Source organism: Pteronotus mesoamericanus, unplaced genomic scaffold (genome assembly GCF_021234165.1).
Source record: "Pteronotus mesoamericanus isolate MK-2021 breed Mesoamerican mustached bat unplaced genomic scaffold, CSHL_Meso_final scaffold_21, whole genome shotgun sequence".
Classification (NCBI taxonomy): Eukaryota; Metazoa; Chordata; class Mammalia; order Chiroptera; family Mormoopidae; genus Pteronotus; species Pteronotus mesoamericanus.
In genome coordinates, this window is record NW_026555310.1 from 12682343 (window position 1) to 12701531 (window position 19189).

Here is a 19189-nt window from a genome sequence, read left to right on the forward strand (position 1 = left end):
GACATTTAACTCTCTGAATTCCAGTTTAAGGATGTAATTCGTTTTGCTCTGTCCACGTTTTCGAGGTTCAAAGGGAAGCAGTGAGGATTCCAAGGTCCCACCGCCCTCACAGCCAATGAGGGGCCTGAGGGGGAGGAGCTTGGGGCGACTTGGTGCAGCTTGAGCTTCCGAGCGAATCATCCCCTGTAGGCGCAGTGGATTCGGAGCTCTGCTGCATCTGTCACAGCAGAACAAAATTAAAAACAAAAGCAAAGAAGAGGCGAAGCTCTGCAGAGTATGGAACGCTGTAGGACTTTTTGAAATATTTGCCGGGGATCCCCGTGGAGGATGATCTTTTAAATAATTCTCTTTGAAGCTGGCCTGGGTCACTGGGAAAATGATACATATGCTAAATGCAGCAGCTGATCGAGTGAAATGGACCAGATCGAGTGCTGCTAAAAGGGCTGCCTGCCTGGTGGCTGCGGCATACGCTCTGAAAACCCTCTATCCCATCGTTAGCAAGCATTTAAAGCAGACTGGCCACAGGAAGAAAAAAGAAGCTTACCCGGCTGCAGAGAACAGAGAAGTTCTGCATTGCACCGAGATTACTTGTAAAAAGCCTTCGCCTGGAGTGAATGCAGATTTTTTCAAACAGCTACTAGAACTTCGGAAAATCCTCTTTCCAAAACTTGTGACCACTGAAACAGGGTGGCTCTGCCTCCACTCGGTGGCTCTAGTCTCAAGAACATTTTTGTCTATCTATGTTGCTGGTCTGGATGGAAAAATCGTAAAAAGCATTGTGGAAAAGAAACCTCGGACTTTCATCATCAAATTAATTAAGTGGCTTATGATTGCCATCCCTGCCACTTTTGTCAACAGTGCAATAAGGTACCTGGAGTGCAAATTGGCTTTGGCCTTCAGAACTCGCCTAGTAGACCATGCCTATGAAACCTATTTTACAAATCTGACATATTATAAAGTAATCAACATGGATGGGAGGCTGGCAAACCCCGACCAGTCTCTTACTGAAGATATTATGATGTTCTCCCAGTCTGTGGCTCACTTGTATTCCAACCTGACCAAACCTATTTTAGATGTAATCCTGACCTCCTATACGCTCATCCAAACTGCTAGATCCAGAGGTGCCAGCCCAATTGGGCCCACCCTAATAGCAGGGCTTGTGGTATATGCCACTGCTAAAGTGCTGAAAGCCTGCTCTCCCAAATTTGGTAAATTGGTGGCTGAAGAAGCTCATAGAAAAGGTTATTTACGGTATGTGCACTCCAGAATTATAGCCAATGTTGAAGAAATTGCCTTTTACAGAGGACATAAGGTAAGAGAAATTAAGGTGATGGGTGAAATGTGAGACTTCAAGCTGCCACTTCAGTGCTAGATACCATCTGTTGTACTATTGATAGACCCACTTCTTTAGCATTTTTGATTCCTGTGACATCTAAACCTTTATTAAAATATATACTTCATTACCCTATTTAATGACAAGTTGTTAAAAAATTATAGAGTGCAAACTTATCTAAAGTTTCATGAGAATAAAATGTTTGGTACTGTAAAAAAAAAATCTACTTATCCCCCGTTACCCACATATGCTCAGAATTATCTCCAAAGCCTTTTCTTAAAACTTAAATTCTAACTTGGTAGCTAGTTCTACAGAATTAGAAGAAAATATATGTTTGGAAACTAAGTAAACCCATTTCTATACAGATGGAAAATTTAGGACAGTATTTTGTTATTGTTGTCAATTTTTGTTTGTTTGTTAAGGAGAGGAAAGAAACATGCTTTCATATGAAAGGCAAGTTTGACAGTTTTGCATATCTAGTCAATGATGGAGTGTCCTAAGTTCTGCAAAGTGCAGTAGACTGTGTCTTACAAACGGCATTTCCATTACTCTTAGTTAATGTTCAGCACATATCTTGGCACAAATAAGAAGAGGCAGTGAAATGAAATCCTGTCTAGCTTTGATAGAAAAGCTAAGATTAGAAATAAGGAGGAGAAAAGGAGTTCCAGAATGTTATTTTAAATATTAAAGATATTCAACATTCAGCAGATCCTTAAAATAGTTAGCCTAATTACCTAAAATTGCAGTGCATGAGAGTAGCTTTATAATGTTAAATGTAACAGTAATTTTTAAGATGATGCATCTGAAACCTTAATACAAATGACTTGGCATATAAAATATTAAGGTATTCTAAAGTTGAAAATGGTATTTTAATTACCAAGTAGAAGTATTTAATTTTTGACACATCATAAATTATCAAAAAAATTTTATAGCAGTACAAGTCTGAATAAGAATCTTTAAAGCAACTTTAGGACTTTTACTCCCACTTGAAAATTGGCCTCATCTGTTGTATTAATCATATTGATGTGTCAGTCTTCTTGAATCACTGAATTCAGTGATGTAAATTATATCATGCTGTAGGTTTCTTGAATTTAAGACAAAATCCAATAAAGTGAGTTAGTTCAAAACTGGAGTCTAAGTACACATATATGTATCATGTGTTTAGTTTCAGATATTCTTGGTACAATCAAGAAGGATAAAGTCCTAACATTACTTACGCATGTCTTACAGAATATCATTTAATTTTAACATCTTATACATATACTTTTAAAATCATGATTATAAATCACATATTTTTACACTGAACATTATATTTACTGAATATCATGGTTGTTTTACTATTACAAGTGTGATAAAGCTAAATAATAATAACTAAATCTGATCTTAATCTGTATTTATTTGTTGTTAGAATCATAGGTAATACAATACTAGGTAAAACAAACGTGTATGTAACTTAGCCTTAAAGAAAGTCCCCAAGCATGCAATATTTATTTTGATAGCTCATGCGAAGTTAATTCTTAACTCTTTTTCTCTCTCTGTAGGTAGAAATGAAGCAACTCCAGAAAAGTTACAAAGCTTTAGCAGATCAGATGAACCTCATTTTATCGAAACGTTTGTGGTACATCATGATAGAGCAGTTCTTGATGAAGTATGTTTGGAGCGGCAGTGGACTAATTATGGTGGCTGTACCTATTATCACTGCAACTGGCTTTGCAGATGGTGGTAATGACATTTATGCTTAATCTCAACTATATATTTAAGATTATTTCTCTTGAAAGTATCACTGCTAGTTTTGTATGAATAAAATTGTGTATGTAGGCATTGTTCTGTAGTCATTAACAGTCAGAAACAATCAAGGACTTTTCAACATCCAATAATAAGACCAGCAATAGATATATATATATATGACAAATGGCTCAAAAGAACTTTCCAGTTCTGAAACATTTCAGAGATCTCTGATACAGTGTTTCTGGGAATTGAACTTGAGCAATTTTAATTATACTGACTAATATCAAATAATTCTCTAGTTAAACATTTAAACTCAAAACAAAATACCTTCAAAACAAGTATAACACAGGTTTTTCCCATTGCTAGCTTCAGTTCTGCACATCCAGTGCATTTAATCTATAAATATTTGATAACTGGATCAGCCCTGATTTTATGAAACGTTAAGCAACCAAGAATATTGTTTCACAGAGTGCTTCATGCCATGGAACAAGTCACTTCTCACTTGTAGTCTAAATAGATAACTTCCTATGTAGCATGTTTGTGGTATTGTGGGGGAAAGGGTTTTCAAGCTGCAAGTGTCTAATTCTATCCTATCACTACCTCAGTGGTTTTTGCCAATATTTTCATCCTCTGTAATAGTGAGAAATATAAGTGCAAAAAGGACATCGTTAAAATGTTGTGTAATACTTGACTGAAGTGGAAGTTTGGATCTTAATTGGCAGGGACAGAAGGGAATTAAATAAACATTTTCTGTTCTTTCTGCAAAATAAAACATTTCCCTACTCTTTGAAAACCACATGACCAAATTGGCCTTAGTGTTGGAGGAGTGAGGCAAGATCTTGGGCTTTGTAGTGAGACAGAACTTTTCTCAACTCCTGGTTTTCCCCCCACCTGTCTGAATATGTTTGAATCATCCATTTAACTTTCTAAACCTCAGTTTCTTAATCTATAAAATGAGAATCAGAAAGGCTACTTCAGGAGGTTGTTGTAAAGATTTCACAGAGTAATGTTTATAAAACACAGAACGTGCTCTGGATGTTCTTGATACATGGTTACATTTATTTCTTAGAAAACAAAAGGTAACACTAAAAATAACCTAACAGAATTCACGCTATTTTGCAGTTATAGTTGCTGTAAAATTAAAGTTTAATACTTATTCGTTTGAAGACATCTAATGGAAACAAGTAAAAAATTACCATATGCTTTTTTTATTTTTATTTTTTATTGTTATTCTATCACAATTGTCCCAATTTTTCCCCCTTTCCATTCCTCCGCCCACCCCACCCCTCACTCCCACAGTCAGTCCCCACACTGTTGTCCATATGCTCTCATATTTTAACACCACTTCAATACATTAACCAATTCTTATAAAAACACTTGCCCAATTTGACTCATTCTTAACCTGAATTAAAATCTTAATTTTAGTAATTAAGATTTGTCAATCCCTTGTGATAAGTGCTACACGTATACCAAATATACTCTGCAACTCAACAATGGACATCGTGTTTACACCACCATGAAACTGAATTTCATCTGTTTTTATGTTTTCAAAATTTATTCTTTAAAAATATTATTAAAAAGCTTATATTGAAAAAGGCATTGTTAGTAATTGCATTTTTACACTTAATCTTTTTATAATAATATAAAATAAATTGGCTTTACAATAATATTAAAGACAGAAAGACACAAAAACCTATGGTCTTAAGATTAGTTTTACTAAGAAATTTGACAAAATTATCAGGTATTCATAATAAATCTAAGTCTGTGGATATTTTAAAAGTTTCATATATAGCATATATTACCAAAAACCCCAATTACAAGATTATGGTGTAGTTCTGTTAGTCCTTGGAAGCACTGGTCTTATCAGAAAACCCTAGAGTAAATATACAACAGAGAAAATGCAGCTATTAATGGTGACAAATTAACCCCACAGAGAACAGTAAAAGGTAAACAATGTATGCAAAGAATATAACAATCTTACTTCTGTACCTGATGTAGTAAGATATTTAAAAATATATCCTGCGAATCCTGAAAATACCATATTAAATTAAAGAAACAGCATTAAAGTTTTAGATGGGCATAATAATATTGATGCAAGAGAAACAAAGTGATTCTTTTTTTAATTGTATTTTTTCCATTACCATTTGTCCCCCTTATACCCTCTCCTCCATCCCCCCACCCCAAACACTACATTGTTGTCCATGTTCATGAGGCCATTTTCCATTTTGCTGGATACCTCCACCCCCGAAGCCCACCCTCCTATTTCCCCCCACCCTGCACAGAACTGTCAGCCTGCTCTCTATCTATGAGTCTATCTTTATTTTGCATGATAGTTCAGTTTGTTCATTAGATTGCTCATATGAGTGAAATCATGTGGTATTTGTCTTTCTCTGAATGGCTTATTTTACTTAGCATAATGTTTTCTAGGTCCACCATGATGTCACAAAAGGTAAAATTACTTCTTTTTTTAATGTTTTTTAATCTTTTTTTTTAAATGTCCGAATAGTATTACATGTATATGTAGTATAGTTGTTTTATCCACTCATCTACTGATGGACACTTGGCCTGCTTCCAGATCCTCATGATTGTAAACAACACTGCAATGAACATAGGGGTGCTTATGTTCTTTCAAATTAATGTCTCAGGTTTCTTCAGATAAATTCCCAGAAGTGAGATTGCTGGGTTATAAGGCATTTCCATTTTTAATTTTTTGAGGTACCCATACTGCTTTCCACTCTTGCTGCACAAATCTGTGTTCCCACCAACAGTGCAAAAGGTTCCCTCTTTCTCCACATGCTCATCAGCGCAAGTTGTTTGTTGATTTATTGATGACAGCAGTTTTGACAAGTGTGAGGTGATGTCTCATTGTGTTTTAATTTGCATTTCTCTGATTATTGACATTAAGCATCTTTCCGTATGTCTGTTGGCAATGTGTATGTCCCCTTTGGAAAAGTGTCTGTTCAAGTCCTTTGCCCATTTTTTAATTGGATTATTTATTGTTTCTGGTTTTGAGTTTTGTAAGTTCTTTGTAACTTTTGGATATTAACCCCTTATCAGATATCAGCAAGTGTATTCTCCTGTTCAGTGGGCTATCTTTTTATTTTGTTGATGGTTTCCTTTGCTATGCAAAAAGTTTTTAATTTGATGTAGTCCCATTTGTTTATTTTTCCTTGTGTTTTCCTTGCCTGAGGAGATACATCAGAAAAAATACTGCTATAAGCATGCCCGAAATTTTACCACCTATGTTTTCTTCTAGGATGTTTATGGTTTCGGGTCTAACATTTAAGTCTTTAATCCATTTTGAATTTATTCATGTTTATGGTATAAGAAGGTGGTCTAGTTTCACCTTTCTGCACATACCTGTGCACCTTTCCCAGTACCATTTATTGAATAAATTATTTGTGGCCCATGGTATGTGCTCTCTTCCTCTCTCAAATATTAATTGACTCTAAAGATGTGTGTTTATTTCTGGGCTCTCTATTTTGTTCCATTAATCTATGTGTCTGTTTTTATGCCAGTACCATGTTGTTTTGATGACTTTGGCTTTATAGTATAGTTTTATATTAGGTAGCATGATTTCTCCAATTTTCTTCTTCTTTCTCAAGATTGCTGTTGCTATTCAGGGCCTTTTGTAGTTCTACATAAATTTTTGAAATATTTGTTCTACTTCTGTGAAATACATCATTGGTATCTTGATAGGAATTGTGTTGAATCTATAGATTACTTTGGGTAGTATGGACATTTTAATGATGTTAATTCTTTCTATCCATGAACACAGCATGTGCTTCCACTTATTTGTATCTTCTTTCATTGCTTTTTTCAGTATCTCATAGTTTTCTGAGTACAGGTCTTTTTACATCCTTGGTTAGATTTATACCTAAGTACAAAGTCATTCATAAAGCTTCTTTTCAAAAGAAAACTTTATACAAAGAAAAGCAATATAAGGATTTCATAGAAGAAGAAAACGAGTTTATAATGACAACATTATTATGAGAGTGTGCCTCAATATCTTCTCTAATTTCTAGGGTACTACACATATGTTTATAATGTTTATATGTATGTATTTACTAAGTACATTTGACCTATAAATGACTTAGCACATGTAAATTTCATTTTACTTAGACAAAATAATTTATTCATTGGTTTAGATGACTGTATATCTTTGAGTCAGGCTTTAGTCTTTGGTCTTTGAATTGCATACCATATAGCCTACTCTTCAATCTAACTTACTCTTATTCCCTGAGTTATCCTGTATGCTAGAGATGAATTAAGTGTAAGACACTATGTATATTTAAGGTAGAAAAAATGGGTGAATGAGAGAGGAATGTCAAAGACAAAAGGGAGAAAAAGTAGGATGCAAGAAAGAAAGAAAATAGAATAAAGATAGAAGCAAGTCACTGTTTAAATCTTGACTCTTATCTAAAAGTATTTATTATTAATAAAGTTAAACTTTATATGCCTCAGTTTTCCTACCTTAACTATAAAGAAAATAATATATATCTTAGATAATTGCTATAAAATTATATATATAGTACTAATATACTTTGAAACAGTTCTTGGCAAATCATGAGAACTTAAGTGGAGGCAATTGTTAATGTTTATTTATATTCTTACCATGTGGGTTCTGGAGTCAGAATCTGGCCCTTTTGTTTAGTTGAGTTTATCTAAGGACAAATAGTTAAACCTTTTTATGCTTCAATTTTCTCATTTTTTAAAATGGGGGAAATTATAGCATGGTAGGTAGGAGGATTAAAGAAAATCACATACATAAAACTTATAACAATGCCTGCCTGCCTCATAGAAAATGCTCAATAGATGTTTGATGGCATGATTATTGTTGTTAAAGGAGCAAGGCATTTGAAAGTTATTAGGAAGATAAGCATAAAAATGCTGATAAAAGAAAGAGTCTGCATAATTTTGTTGAGAAGGAAAAAAGAAAAAGAGTTCTATGGTAGACTTGTTATACCATCTACCTACAACTTTAAGTGAAATGTTACAGTAAGGACAGGATTACATTTATATTCAAGTTCACATTACAAAATTTCATATGGAATTTTGGTATTTTCACATCAGTGGAGGACCTTACAGTTTATATGGTTTGGAGCCCCAGATTTGTCTAAGGTCACACAGATGGTTGGTGGCGGCACTAAGGCTAGAAGACATTATGTAATTCCTGGAGTATTGCATTTTTTCCCCTTCGCCACAGTGCCTCTATATTAGCTATTTAGAACTAATTCTGTCAGGGACTTGCCTTAGTTTGAGACCAAGAAATCATGGGACCAAATGGTTGAAAAAGCATTGAAATAGTTAATTACATGTAGTTTCTATTATATATTTTCTGGAGGAAATTATCCCTTTGTTCACTTTGTAATAAGAGAAAAACTGAACTTATGTGAAGAAAATAGTTACCCGAGAGCTATAATCTCATTTTTTTGATATTACAGGCCACTTTCTTCTTTTCATATCAAAAGCAGTTGTGGGCAAGGTCAGAGAAAGTTGCCTGTAGGTCCCTCATGCTAGTCATTATCTCAGATACTATCAGGCAGGGAAGAAAGCATCCAGACTGCTAGTACTGCCGGCAGTGTGTGCATAGTTTAAATCAGGGTCCACTCTTTGTATTGTACAGTTCTATGGGTTTTTTAAAAATGTATAATGATATAACTTCTGTTTTTTAATTCTTTTCTTGCCTTTTCGGTGAAATAACAAGATGTGACCATGTTTTAATACAGGGTCTGGCAGAAGGAGCACCTGCTTTAGCGTGATTGGTAGAGTAGTAATATTGGTGTAATAATTTATAGTTTTAATTTGAACATTTCACCTAAAATGTCATATGATGTGCTTGAGTGTGATATTATGTTACAGAATTATATGCTTATGATTTTGTAATAAAAAAAGGGGTGTTATTTGTGCCGGACCCTGCATATACTTATTATCAGCATGGCTGAACAGTATAAGTAAAATGAGAAGATACAATAATAAATATTATATCCTTAAAGGGGAATGTTTGACAAAATATTAAAATACTTGATAGGAAAATAAAATGTGTTTAGGTTACAAAATAGATGAGTGCTTTAGGTCATGAACTCATCCGGCCCTGTCACAGAGCTTATGCAGTTGGCTGTCATATGCATGACACAATACCACTGGCACTATTTTCACAGTATCTGCTAAAGAATAACCAGTAGAATAGAAGTCAAATGAAATCTGTCCAGAGCTATTTGTAATTTTATTGCTAAAAGCTTGAAGAAACCCAGTGAACACTGGTCTGCCAAAGCAACATGGAAAGTACCATTCCATATCAAATACTGGTCCACCTGTGCAAGTATTTTCTCTTCTTAACAGAGGCTGTGAGTGAAAGCTACTGTTCAAACCCCTTTTAACACAAATACATAACATCTTATAATTATTTTCAATCATCAGCCAGACTCTCTATGAGCCAATACTATTCCTAGAGTTTTAACTGATAACAGCAATTTACTATTTTGGTAGCTTATTAAGAATCCTTTGTTTATTTTGGGGGGACTTATCTAGATTTTTCACATGTTTAAAAGTGTTTTTGAGAGTATCTACATTCTGTTCCCAGTCTATTTATCCAATCATACCTTTCACTCCTCAATTATACCAGCACTCAAAGCCTTTCTTTTTCCATTCTTCAAGGAAATAACTTCATGGGAAATAATGATAATTCACTAGAGCAGTGTTTTTAGCAGGAGTGCCCACATTGGATTACCATAAAAGGTGCCTGTGAACTCATAGTAATTCTTATACTAAAACAAAATCAGTGCCTGACAACAACCCTCACTGTGTCTTGACCAAGCTCTCTTATCATTCTGTTGGCATGCCTTGAAATTTCCATTCTCCATGCCATTGCTTATGCCATACTTGTGATGTGTTAAAATTGTATGTGGTCTTCAAGACCTCCCTCACAATCTAACTCCTCCACGAAGCATTTCCTATCTCTTGAAGCCAGAAATTATTTTTACCTCCTTCAGACACCTCGCATTAACTCTCATCATAGACTTCCCAGCACAGTTATTTGGAAATTTGGCTTCTCTCTCCTACCCAACTGTAAGCTCCCTCAGGAAAGAGTCTGAAATAACATTTATCTGTGCATGCACTGTAGAATCTTACCTCATTTTTTGCACAACTAGGTGTTCAGCAAATGTCTGCTGAGTGAATTTTACTTATGCATGGATCCCTTTCAAACTTGGCTGAGCTATCTATGAGCAAGTAAAGGCAAAAGTACCTGGTAGTCATAGTGGGGCACAAGTTAAATAATTGTATTGTTGTGGAGGAAAAAAAAACCCTTCGCACTGAGATAAATCAGGGAGAAATAAATATTAAAATGGGTCTATGGACATCTTATCATTCTAATTTCTTAATTAATTTGCAGCATTTAATTTAGAACTTTTAAGATAATCTGTAGAAGGACCAGATAGAGAATCAAGTTAATGGCAAGATAAGTAATGACCTGGTGAGAATAATTTTGAAGAATAAGATTAAATTGAGTAGATATGCAATAATAACAATAACTACAGAAAATAAGAACAGCTAATAGTGCACTTATTTTATAGGCCATGGATTAGGCTAATACCTTGTTTGTATTTCACCTTTAAATGTCACAACTCTTTGAGGTAAAATTGTTTGAGGTAGTACTATTATTTCCCTCATTTATAGATGAGAAAACAGTCATAGAAAGGATAAATGGCTTGCTCTACTTAACTCAGTGTGTGCCAGTAGGTAGTACAATCTGGATCTGAACCTAGTCTAACTCCTGACTCTTAACCATAATTTTGAATTGACAGTAACTTGGGATGTTCATCTATGCATTCATTTAATACATATTAAGGAGTATTATGTGCTAGACACTCTTCTGAGCACTATGAATAAAGAATAAAACACACAGCCTTGACCTTTAAGGAACTTTTAGCCCATTAGAAAAGCTAGACAAGGGTTTCCACTGAAACCTGTATTAAACTCTTGAAGAAAGAGCTAGGTGAAAAAGGAATGTAAGTATATTAAAGAAGAAATCATATGTACAGATATCAGAGGGTAAACAGTATTGCATGTTTGGGGAGTTGCTGTACTGTAAGGTGAAGGTTGATTGAAACAGGTGGACAGAAGCTAATTTGCATTTCTATTAAAGGAACCACACTGGAAATATTTGCTTATATTACAGTCAATTGGATGTTATTGACCAAATAAATAGTATTTTATTGCCTAGCTACAATAAGGGCAGAAGTTATATTTGGAAAGGGTTGAAAGAATTCTAAATGAAAATAGTCTTAATACCTATAGATTTAATTGTTCTAACTCTTTTTCTAGAAAAATAATAAAACAAAGGGAGCTTTAAATAAAATCTGGTACAATTACTGTATTTTTAATAATTTATTAAATCTCTAGGAGATTGCCAATACTATTGAAAAATTTACATATGGCTGTCACAGCCACAATTTCATCAGTATACAAAAAACATTTATTTACTTGAAAAAACTAAATAGATTTGTATTTGCTTTTATAATTAGAGGATGGCCAAAAACAAGCTATGGTTAGTGAACGGACAGAAGCCTTTACCACTGCTCGAAATTTGTTAGCCTCTGGAGCTGATGCTATTGAAAGGATCATGTCTTCATACAAAGAGGTACTTGCATTTCTTGTTGTCAGTTTGATTAAAATAAGATATCTGAATATCAAGCAAAATTTAACTTATCAGATATACTAAGTATTTTGGAAATATCTTTTCTCTGTCAAAAACTGTGAAGAGTATAATCAAGATAAAGGACAGCAATTCCCAAATGTATACCCAAATGTTAATACCCTATATTTTTTACTCTATCAATTCACAGTTTTTTCTTTTTAGACACCTTGCCCACTCCACCTTCAAGCTTGGTCTACAAATTCATTGCCTCCTGCCTTTCTTTCCTTTTAAATCTGTATTTTGTTAATTCTTAGCTCTGTTTTCACACTATCAATTGTAATTCCTCTTTTCTGTCTACATATGGCATATTTGTTTTTAAACTTAAAAATAAAAGTCCTTATGTATGGATTCTGGAGCCAGAGTTCCTAAATTTAAATTCTTGCTCTAGTATTTGTGAAGTATGTAAACTTGATCAAGTTCCTTAACCTCTGTTTCTATTTCCTCACCTGTTAAATGAAAATGATAGCATTGACTTCGTCAGATTGTTTATATAATATTAATAATAATATTGTTTATATACCTTGCAAGCTTTTACGCATTCTTCATGACAAGTAAAGCCTCACCAAGCACATATAAAATGAGCTTGTGATTCCACCTTCTTCTTGCCTTCCTTGCAGAGTCTGGGTCTTCCTTCTTTGTGTTCACAGTGCATCTGGTGCATTTCCACTTTATAATTGTCTATCTTCTGCACCAGACCTTGCGTGTAAAGCAGGAACTCTTACTCATCTTTATATTCCTAATATCCATTTTAATAATTGGACTATTATCTGTGGTCAGTAAATACTTGTTAAAGAATGATAATAAGATATGCAGATATTACAGTTAAGATTAAAAATTACTTTATTCAATTGAGGTATTACTGATAATATTCCCACTAGCAGTCATTCTCACTATTAATTACTCTTGTGACTTTGTATCAATATAAACTGCCAGATAAACATTATAAATTTAGGTGTCTATTAAGTCGGCCTTGAATAAATCATATAAGAGAGTTATAAATTTTGTGATTTGCTGACAAAATTTTCAGTTTCATTCAACAACTGAATAATTGAATTGAGGTTTTTTAAAAGTAAAAACAGTTATTTAAAGCCAGATACCAAAACAACGCAATTTACTTTTTTTCAAATAGTAATTTTGGAAACCTGAAGACACAGTTTGGGAGATTGGTCTTGTTTTTCAATTTTTGTTTTTGTGTTTTGGGGGGTTTTTTTTGACATGATATATCACATGTCATTAAAATTAAATGACAAATCAAAATTTTATCCATCTCACTTTAAAATATTTTGGTATGTAAGTTACAGAAAGAGTATCATTTTTCTAAATGATCTTCCACACTGTAAATAATTACATTGCTTTATTTTGCCTGCATGTGCTTTGAATCATAGAATGTTCACTGCCAAACAATCTTACTACTGCTGTGACAGCATATGAAAGTACCATGCATTCTTTGCTAGCTCCAGGGACAAGTTTCCTTTTTGGAGCCCAAAGGCGTATCTGCTGTCTCATATCCCACAGTAATTCATTCACAGGCATATTCCCAGTATTTTTCAGACACTCTTTGCCCACCCCACCTTGAAGCTTGACCTACTAATTCATTGCCTCCTGCTTTTCTTTAATCGACCTCTACATTTGGTTTTGGAATTTTTTCAATGCAAATATATTTATCCAGGTTCCTTTTAAGTCTATATTTTGTTAATCCTTAGCTCCATTTTTCTCTACTTGGGACCTCAAGAGATTCTTCTAGGTAACATTTAAGAAATTATTCTTTCAATAGTTATACATTGGTATATAGAAATTAAATACTAATCTAATTACACAGTAGAGACATGTTATAGAGGCTTTTAACAAAAACACCTACTCATTTACTTCTTATATTTTGCACACACAACAATCTTATCTAAATGTCAGCATTGTTGTATTATTCCACAAATTATTGTTTAAGAAACATTTATTAGGGACATGCCTTGCTTACTGTTATCAATTTTCTATTCAACGTCTCTGTAAGGGAATGATTTTTGTGCTTTCCTTTGCACTGAGAAAGATGGTCTTGACAGGATATGAGTCACATTTTACAGTACCTTGATAGCAAGGTGTTCTTTTAATAGAAAAACAGCTGGAGATTCAGTCTAAATTGGAAAATTTGGCAGAATAGAAGCAAGACTGCTGAACTAAAACCGAAATTTATCTCATTTCATTTTATAATCTCTCCTAGGAAAAAAAGTAATATTTAATGTTTTTCTTTGGGCACATATATCATGCTTGGCTTGAAAAGAAGCTGAATTGTGGGATTTGGACTGAAAATTATTTGAAGTTTTCACTGTGCTCACTCCCAATATTGGTATCCTCTAGCAGAGATATTTTCTTTGGCCATGTTTAGGAATTTTAATAATCACTTTGACTCATAAACATTAATTTTATAATAAGAAAAAAATATATTTTTCTTCCATTTTAAAAAGATACCAAAATAAAGAATTACTGTTTCACTGAGTTAACTTAAGCTTTTCATAAAATTTCTAATTTTCTGGAAATGAAATTTGTTGTGTAAACAGGGGTTAAGTCAGCAATTTGAAAAGTTTTTGCATCTCACTAATATACATATTATGAAATCTTTACCTTTCATTTTGAACCTTGACTTGAATGAATGATTTTAATGTATTTTATAACTCCAATCAAACTCACATTGACATCTTGCTATTGTGCTCTCTTGGTAAGCTTTTTACTGTTACTTGTTTTAGTTATCAGATGTACTATCTATTTCTCGTGAATAATGAAATAGGACCTTTGGTGTTTAATCAAGAGGTTTATATGGTGGCACATTTATTTAAAAGTCTATCTTGGGTATATTAATTCTATTTCATTTCTATGTGTTGGTTTTAGGTTACTGAATTAGCAGGCTATACTGCTCGAGTGTACAATATGTTTTGGGTCTTTGATGAAGTAAAAAGAGGCATTTATAAGAGAACTGCTGTTGTACAAGAATCTGAAAACCATGAGAAGAGTGGAGCTACCATAGAATTACCCCTCAGTGACACATTGGAAAGCAAAGGTTTTAAACTCAAATGTTTTTATATTTTTTCCTATATTTAAGTTACCAACTTAAATAAAAACCAAAGCTCTTTAGATGATAGCTTTTAACTGTTAAAAGGGACCCACATTGAGTTATTTAGACAGTTATTCCTAAAGTTAGTGTTGCAATTTGAAGAGTAGTGACTAATATTACCATAAAAAATATTATGCTTTTTTTAGAATTTAGGACAAAATTTCTAGAATTATTTTTGGAAACTGCACATATGGCAGAATGAATTGTTTGCTTTTAAGATTAAAATAACAGAACTAGAGCTAATGTCATATTGTTCTTCCTCATTCTGTATTTTAAAACCTAAGTTTACTTATCCTATTTTTAAAATATTGTATTCTGTGCTTATTTCCTTTTTTGCAGCACTGTGTTTATTTGGTAGAAGAGGTTCATTCGGAGAAATAAGTAGTTATAAAAAGTATGGCTCAGATAGAGTTTGGCTTTCTCTCATGATTGTGACATCAGATTATTGCAAAATAATCTGAGAGAGATTTCCCAAATAGATGTGTCAAAATGTTGCAATTTACATTAAAATTTGCTTTAACTATAAATATATATTTACATTTATTTCTATGATTTATTACTGTGAATTATCTTTAAAATATATTTATCTATTATGCTACATTATACTTTAAGGTATTTATTTTGCAAGATGTATGATAGTTTTTGTAACTTAAACTGATCCTTAACTTACAGGAAAAGTTATTGATGTGGATCGTGGAATAATTTGTGAAAATGTTCCCATAATTACACCAACGGGAGAAGTGGTGGCTTCCCGGCTAAACTTCAAAGTAAGATGATATTCAAGAATCTTCTGATTGTTGCCATCACACTAATATAAAACAACTCAAAATTCATATACCTTATGTTAAATACTTGAAGGAGCATATGGAAAGGAGGGGAAATCAAGAAAGGTATGCATAGTGGCTCAAATACAGAGGCAGTTACTTCCTCAGAAAGCAGAGAAAAAGAAAATTTGATTTCTACTGCTTTATTGCCAGGCTAAATATCAATATTGTAGTGCACTGGGAGCCCATAATAGGTAACTTTTGAGAGCCGTAGAAAATTTTCTCAGAATTAACATTTAGAAATAAATTTTAATTTTGTTCCTTATAGGAATTACTCAAAAACTACAAGCCTATATTATAATATGTTTACTAAAATATGATGATAAAGGCCATTGGCAAGTTTACTTCTGTTAGTATAAAGTCTCTAAATTTAACATATGTTTGAAATAATCACATCTTCTCTTAGGGAAAAATCAGATTCATGGATTGGAATTTAGTTTATAACTCTGTTAATGAGCTGTTATTTAACATTTTATGTTGATTATAAAAATTAAAATGTAAATACAGTTAATAAAACTGAGGCCCTGATTTAAAGCATAAAATTCAAACATGCAGTTTGGAATTCAAGTACAAAATAATTTGCTCTTAAGCATTATTGATTCTAATAAAGACATATGAGCTTTAGTTCAAACAAAGATAGGACTGGATTTGATGGGAGGATTATAAACATGACAATACATGTTCTAATGATTTTAGTATGGACCTTGTAGTCAATGTTTAATTATTAAAGATGTATTTACAAATGAAGAAGGGCCCTAGAAAAGGAAGAGAAATATTGAACAGGGAAAATTCTGTGTTAATAAATATAAGAGAAATTGTATTTTAACTACAAGTTGATGAGGCTTTATTTTTCCATAGAATTCTTTAATTATTTGGATTTGAACATGAGTACAAATTAGGTGCCAAAGGTGCACCGTAATCTTTAATAGATTTGAAATAAAATGAGAGGCCAAATGAAATATTTATTTATTAATAGTTTTACAATTTATAACTTATGACTTCTTGTGTACAGGTTTGTTTTTTTGGTCAGGTTAGGTTTTGTAATATCAATTCTTATTGTTCCACTTATTAAAAAGAATAAGAGTCTTGAATTCTGCCATCTATTAATTACATTATTGTGGACATATCATACTCTTCCTGTAAAAAAAAATCAGAGCTCAGTTCATTTTTACATAAAATAATTTTTTAAATAATCTAATGAAAGTGTCCTATACATTTGAAGTTCTACAAAGATACATTATTTTGGTACACTTTTAAAATAACTGTTTATTTTTGTCTCAGACAGGAAGTTTTATCTAAAGTCTCAGGTCCTTAGAATATATAGAAAGTTCTGTTTCCTCTGCATGGATTAACAAACAGGTTTTTAGAGGAAAAGATTCTCATCTTTTTGTTGGCTTTTCAGAATTAAAAAAAATTGGAGAAGAAAATCCAATAAATGTGGGAATTCTTTTTGCTTCACACTCACTGCTTACTAAATATCAGAAAACATGCTAAAAATACAAATGTATAAAAGTCTATTATGACTCAAAATGCCTTAAATTTCTAAGGATTCTAACAAAGAATGACCCTATTAAAATATTTTGTGAATGTGCCTTTGCCATGGTGCATGGCTTAAAAAGTCATTTGGGAAGTATTTATGCTTCTACAAAATTTAACTTCCTAAATTCTCTCTCTAGTCAAAGAGCACAGCAATTCACAAATTGTTTTTTCTAGGCTCTTCCTGGGACTTGAACTTGATTTTAGTTTGGCTACAATTAAAGAGGAAAAAATGTCTATTGTCAAGTTTTATAGACTCAAGCTTGCTTCTGTCTTATGTACTTGTGGTGGCTGTCTCTGCTGCCTAGAACACTCTTCCTCCAGATCTGACTAGTTGCTTCTTGCCACCTAGGCTCAGCCAAAATGCAACTTCTTAAAAGAGTACTTTTCTGACCACCCAATCAAAAGAAGCCCTCCTCCATCCTCACAATGCCACTATCTTTCCCTAAAAATTTTCCTCTTTTGCTGTCATAATAGCATTTATTGTGACTTAAATTTTTGTCCATGTGTTTATTGTCATCTTTCCCATCAGAATGTAAGCTCTATGAGAACAAGTGCTTTGTCTTGACCAACACTGTATCCACTGTGCCTAGAAGCATGTCTGGCACATAGCAGATAGTCAGTCAATGTTTGCTAAGGAAAGTCTAATTATTTAGACAGAATGTGAATCTGAACCATTTTTGCTTTATATATACTTACCATATGCATTCCTAGTTCCTCTGTCTAACCTCCATCCCAACCCTTTTTCTTTTCCATTCTCCATCCCCTCCTCTTCTCACTACGTTCTTTCAACAAAAACATTTCAGCTTATGTCATACAAACAAATGAGTCAAGGACAGACATGGAACTGGATGGTCCCTTACACTACAAGCGTAATACAAGTAATATAATGCTCTTTCAATTTTGAGTTTGCACTATGGTGTATTCTACATCATTGATACTTAGATAATTGTATCCATATGATACAAAGATATATCTACAGATATACTGTAATTTCTTCCTTTCATACTTTCATATTATGTTTATTTTTAAATAACAGTATAAAATATCATTAGTTCTTAGAACTGGGTCAAATTTTTTAATGGTATTTCTTTTCTTTATTCTTCACAATATTTTTTAAACACCACACTAAACAACTTCTCAATCCTACTGAGTAGAGTGGCAACTCATGATATTTAACTGTTTAAATTTAAATGGTAAATAAGATGAAAGATTTTATAGATGAGTATCCAACTTATAATTGATAAATATCTTTTATTTTATTGTTATAACTGTATATATACATACACACACACGGGGTCTGACTAATAACATCCCCTTTTATTACAAAATCTTTTATTACAAAATCATAAGCACATAGTTCTGTAACATAACAATATCACACGCAAACACACCATATGACATTTTAGAGGAAATGGTCAAATTAAAACTATAAATTACTGCAACCATATTATTACTCTACCAACCACACTAAAGCAGGAGTTACTTCTGCCGGACCCTATATATTTATTTAATGCATCCCTAGACATAAGACTAAATTATAGTCCTCTTGTTTTTCTCTCTCTTGGTTTAGTAAACATATTTTTTTTTCTCTGTGAATAAAGCAGAACTGGAATAAATTTATTTCCCTGATTATGGGCTTGTATGATTTCTGTAACAATTCAGACTGCTGAAATATCAAAATTAAACAACCTAGCTGTCTCTTAGAAGAACTGTGCTTTATAGCTAATAACTCCAACTGACAAATATGATAAAGTTGTATTTTAATTCAATATAAAGTTATCAAATATTAATACAAATAAAATTAATCTATGATACTTTTAGCTTCAGAGCAGTCAAAGCCAAATTTGATTCTGTTAGTCCTGATATATTTTTCTTGATTCTTTGCCCCTCCTACGTTATCATGTGTTTGAAAGGATTTTAAAAAATAAATCACTTTTAAATGCTGCCAAATAAATTATTTTAAAATA

At 32.8% G+C, this 19189-nt stretch overlaps 1 protein-coding gene across 2 annotated transcripts in view; it reads left to right on the forward strand.

The window, feature by feature from the left end:
- Positions 1 to 39: 39 nt before the first annotated feature.
- The window catches only part of ABCD2 (ATP binding cassette subfamily D member 2), a 55590-nt gene continuing 36440 nt past the window's right edge, over positions 40 to 19189 (forward strand). For both annotated transcript variants that reach the window (XM_054591246.1, XM_054591247.1), the window contains exons 1-5: positions 40 to 1312; positions 2875 to 3055; positions 11587 to 11702; positions 14637 to 14805; positions 15532 to 15626. In XM_054591246.1, coding sequence (XP_054447221.1) covers positions 377 to 1312; positions 2875 to 3055; positions 11587 to 11702; positions 14637 to 14805; positions 15532 to 15626 — 1497 coding nt within the window. In that variant the 5' untranslated portion in view covers positions 40 to 376. The remainder of the gene's footprint in view (positions 1313 to 2874; positions 3056 to 11586; positions 11703 to 14636; positions 14806 to 15531; positions 15627 to 19189) is intronic.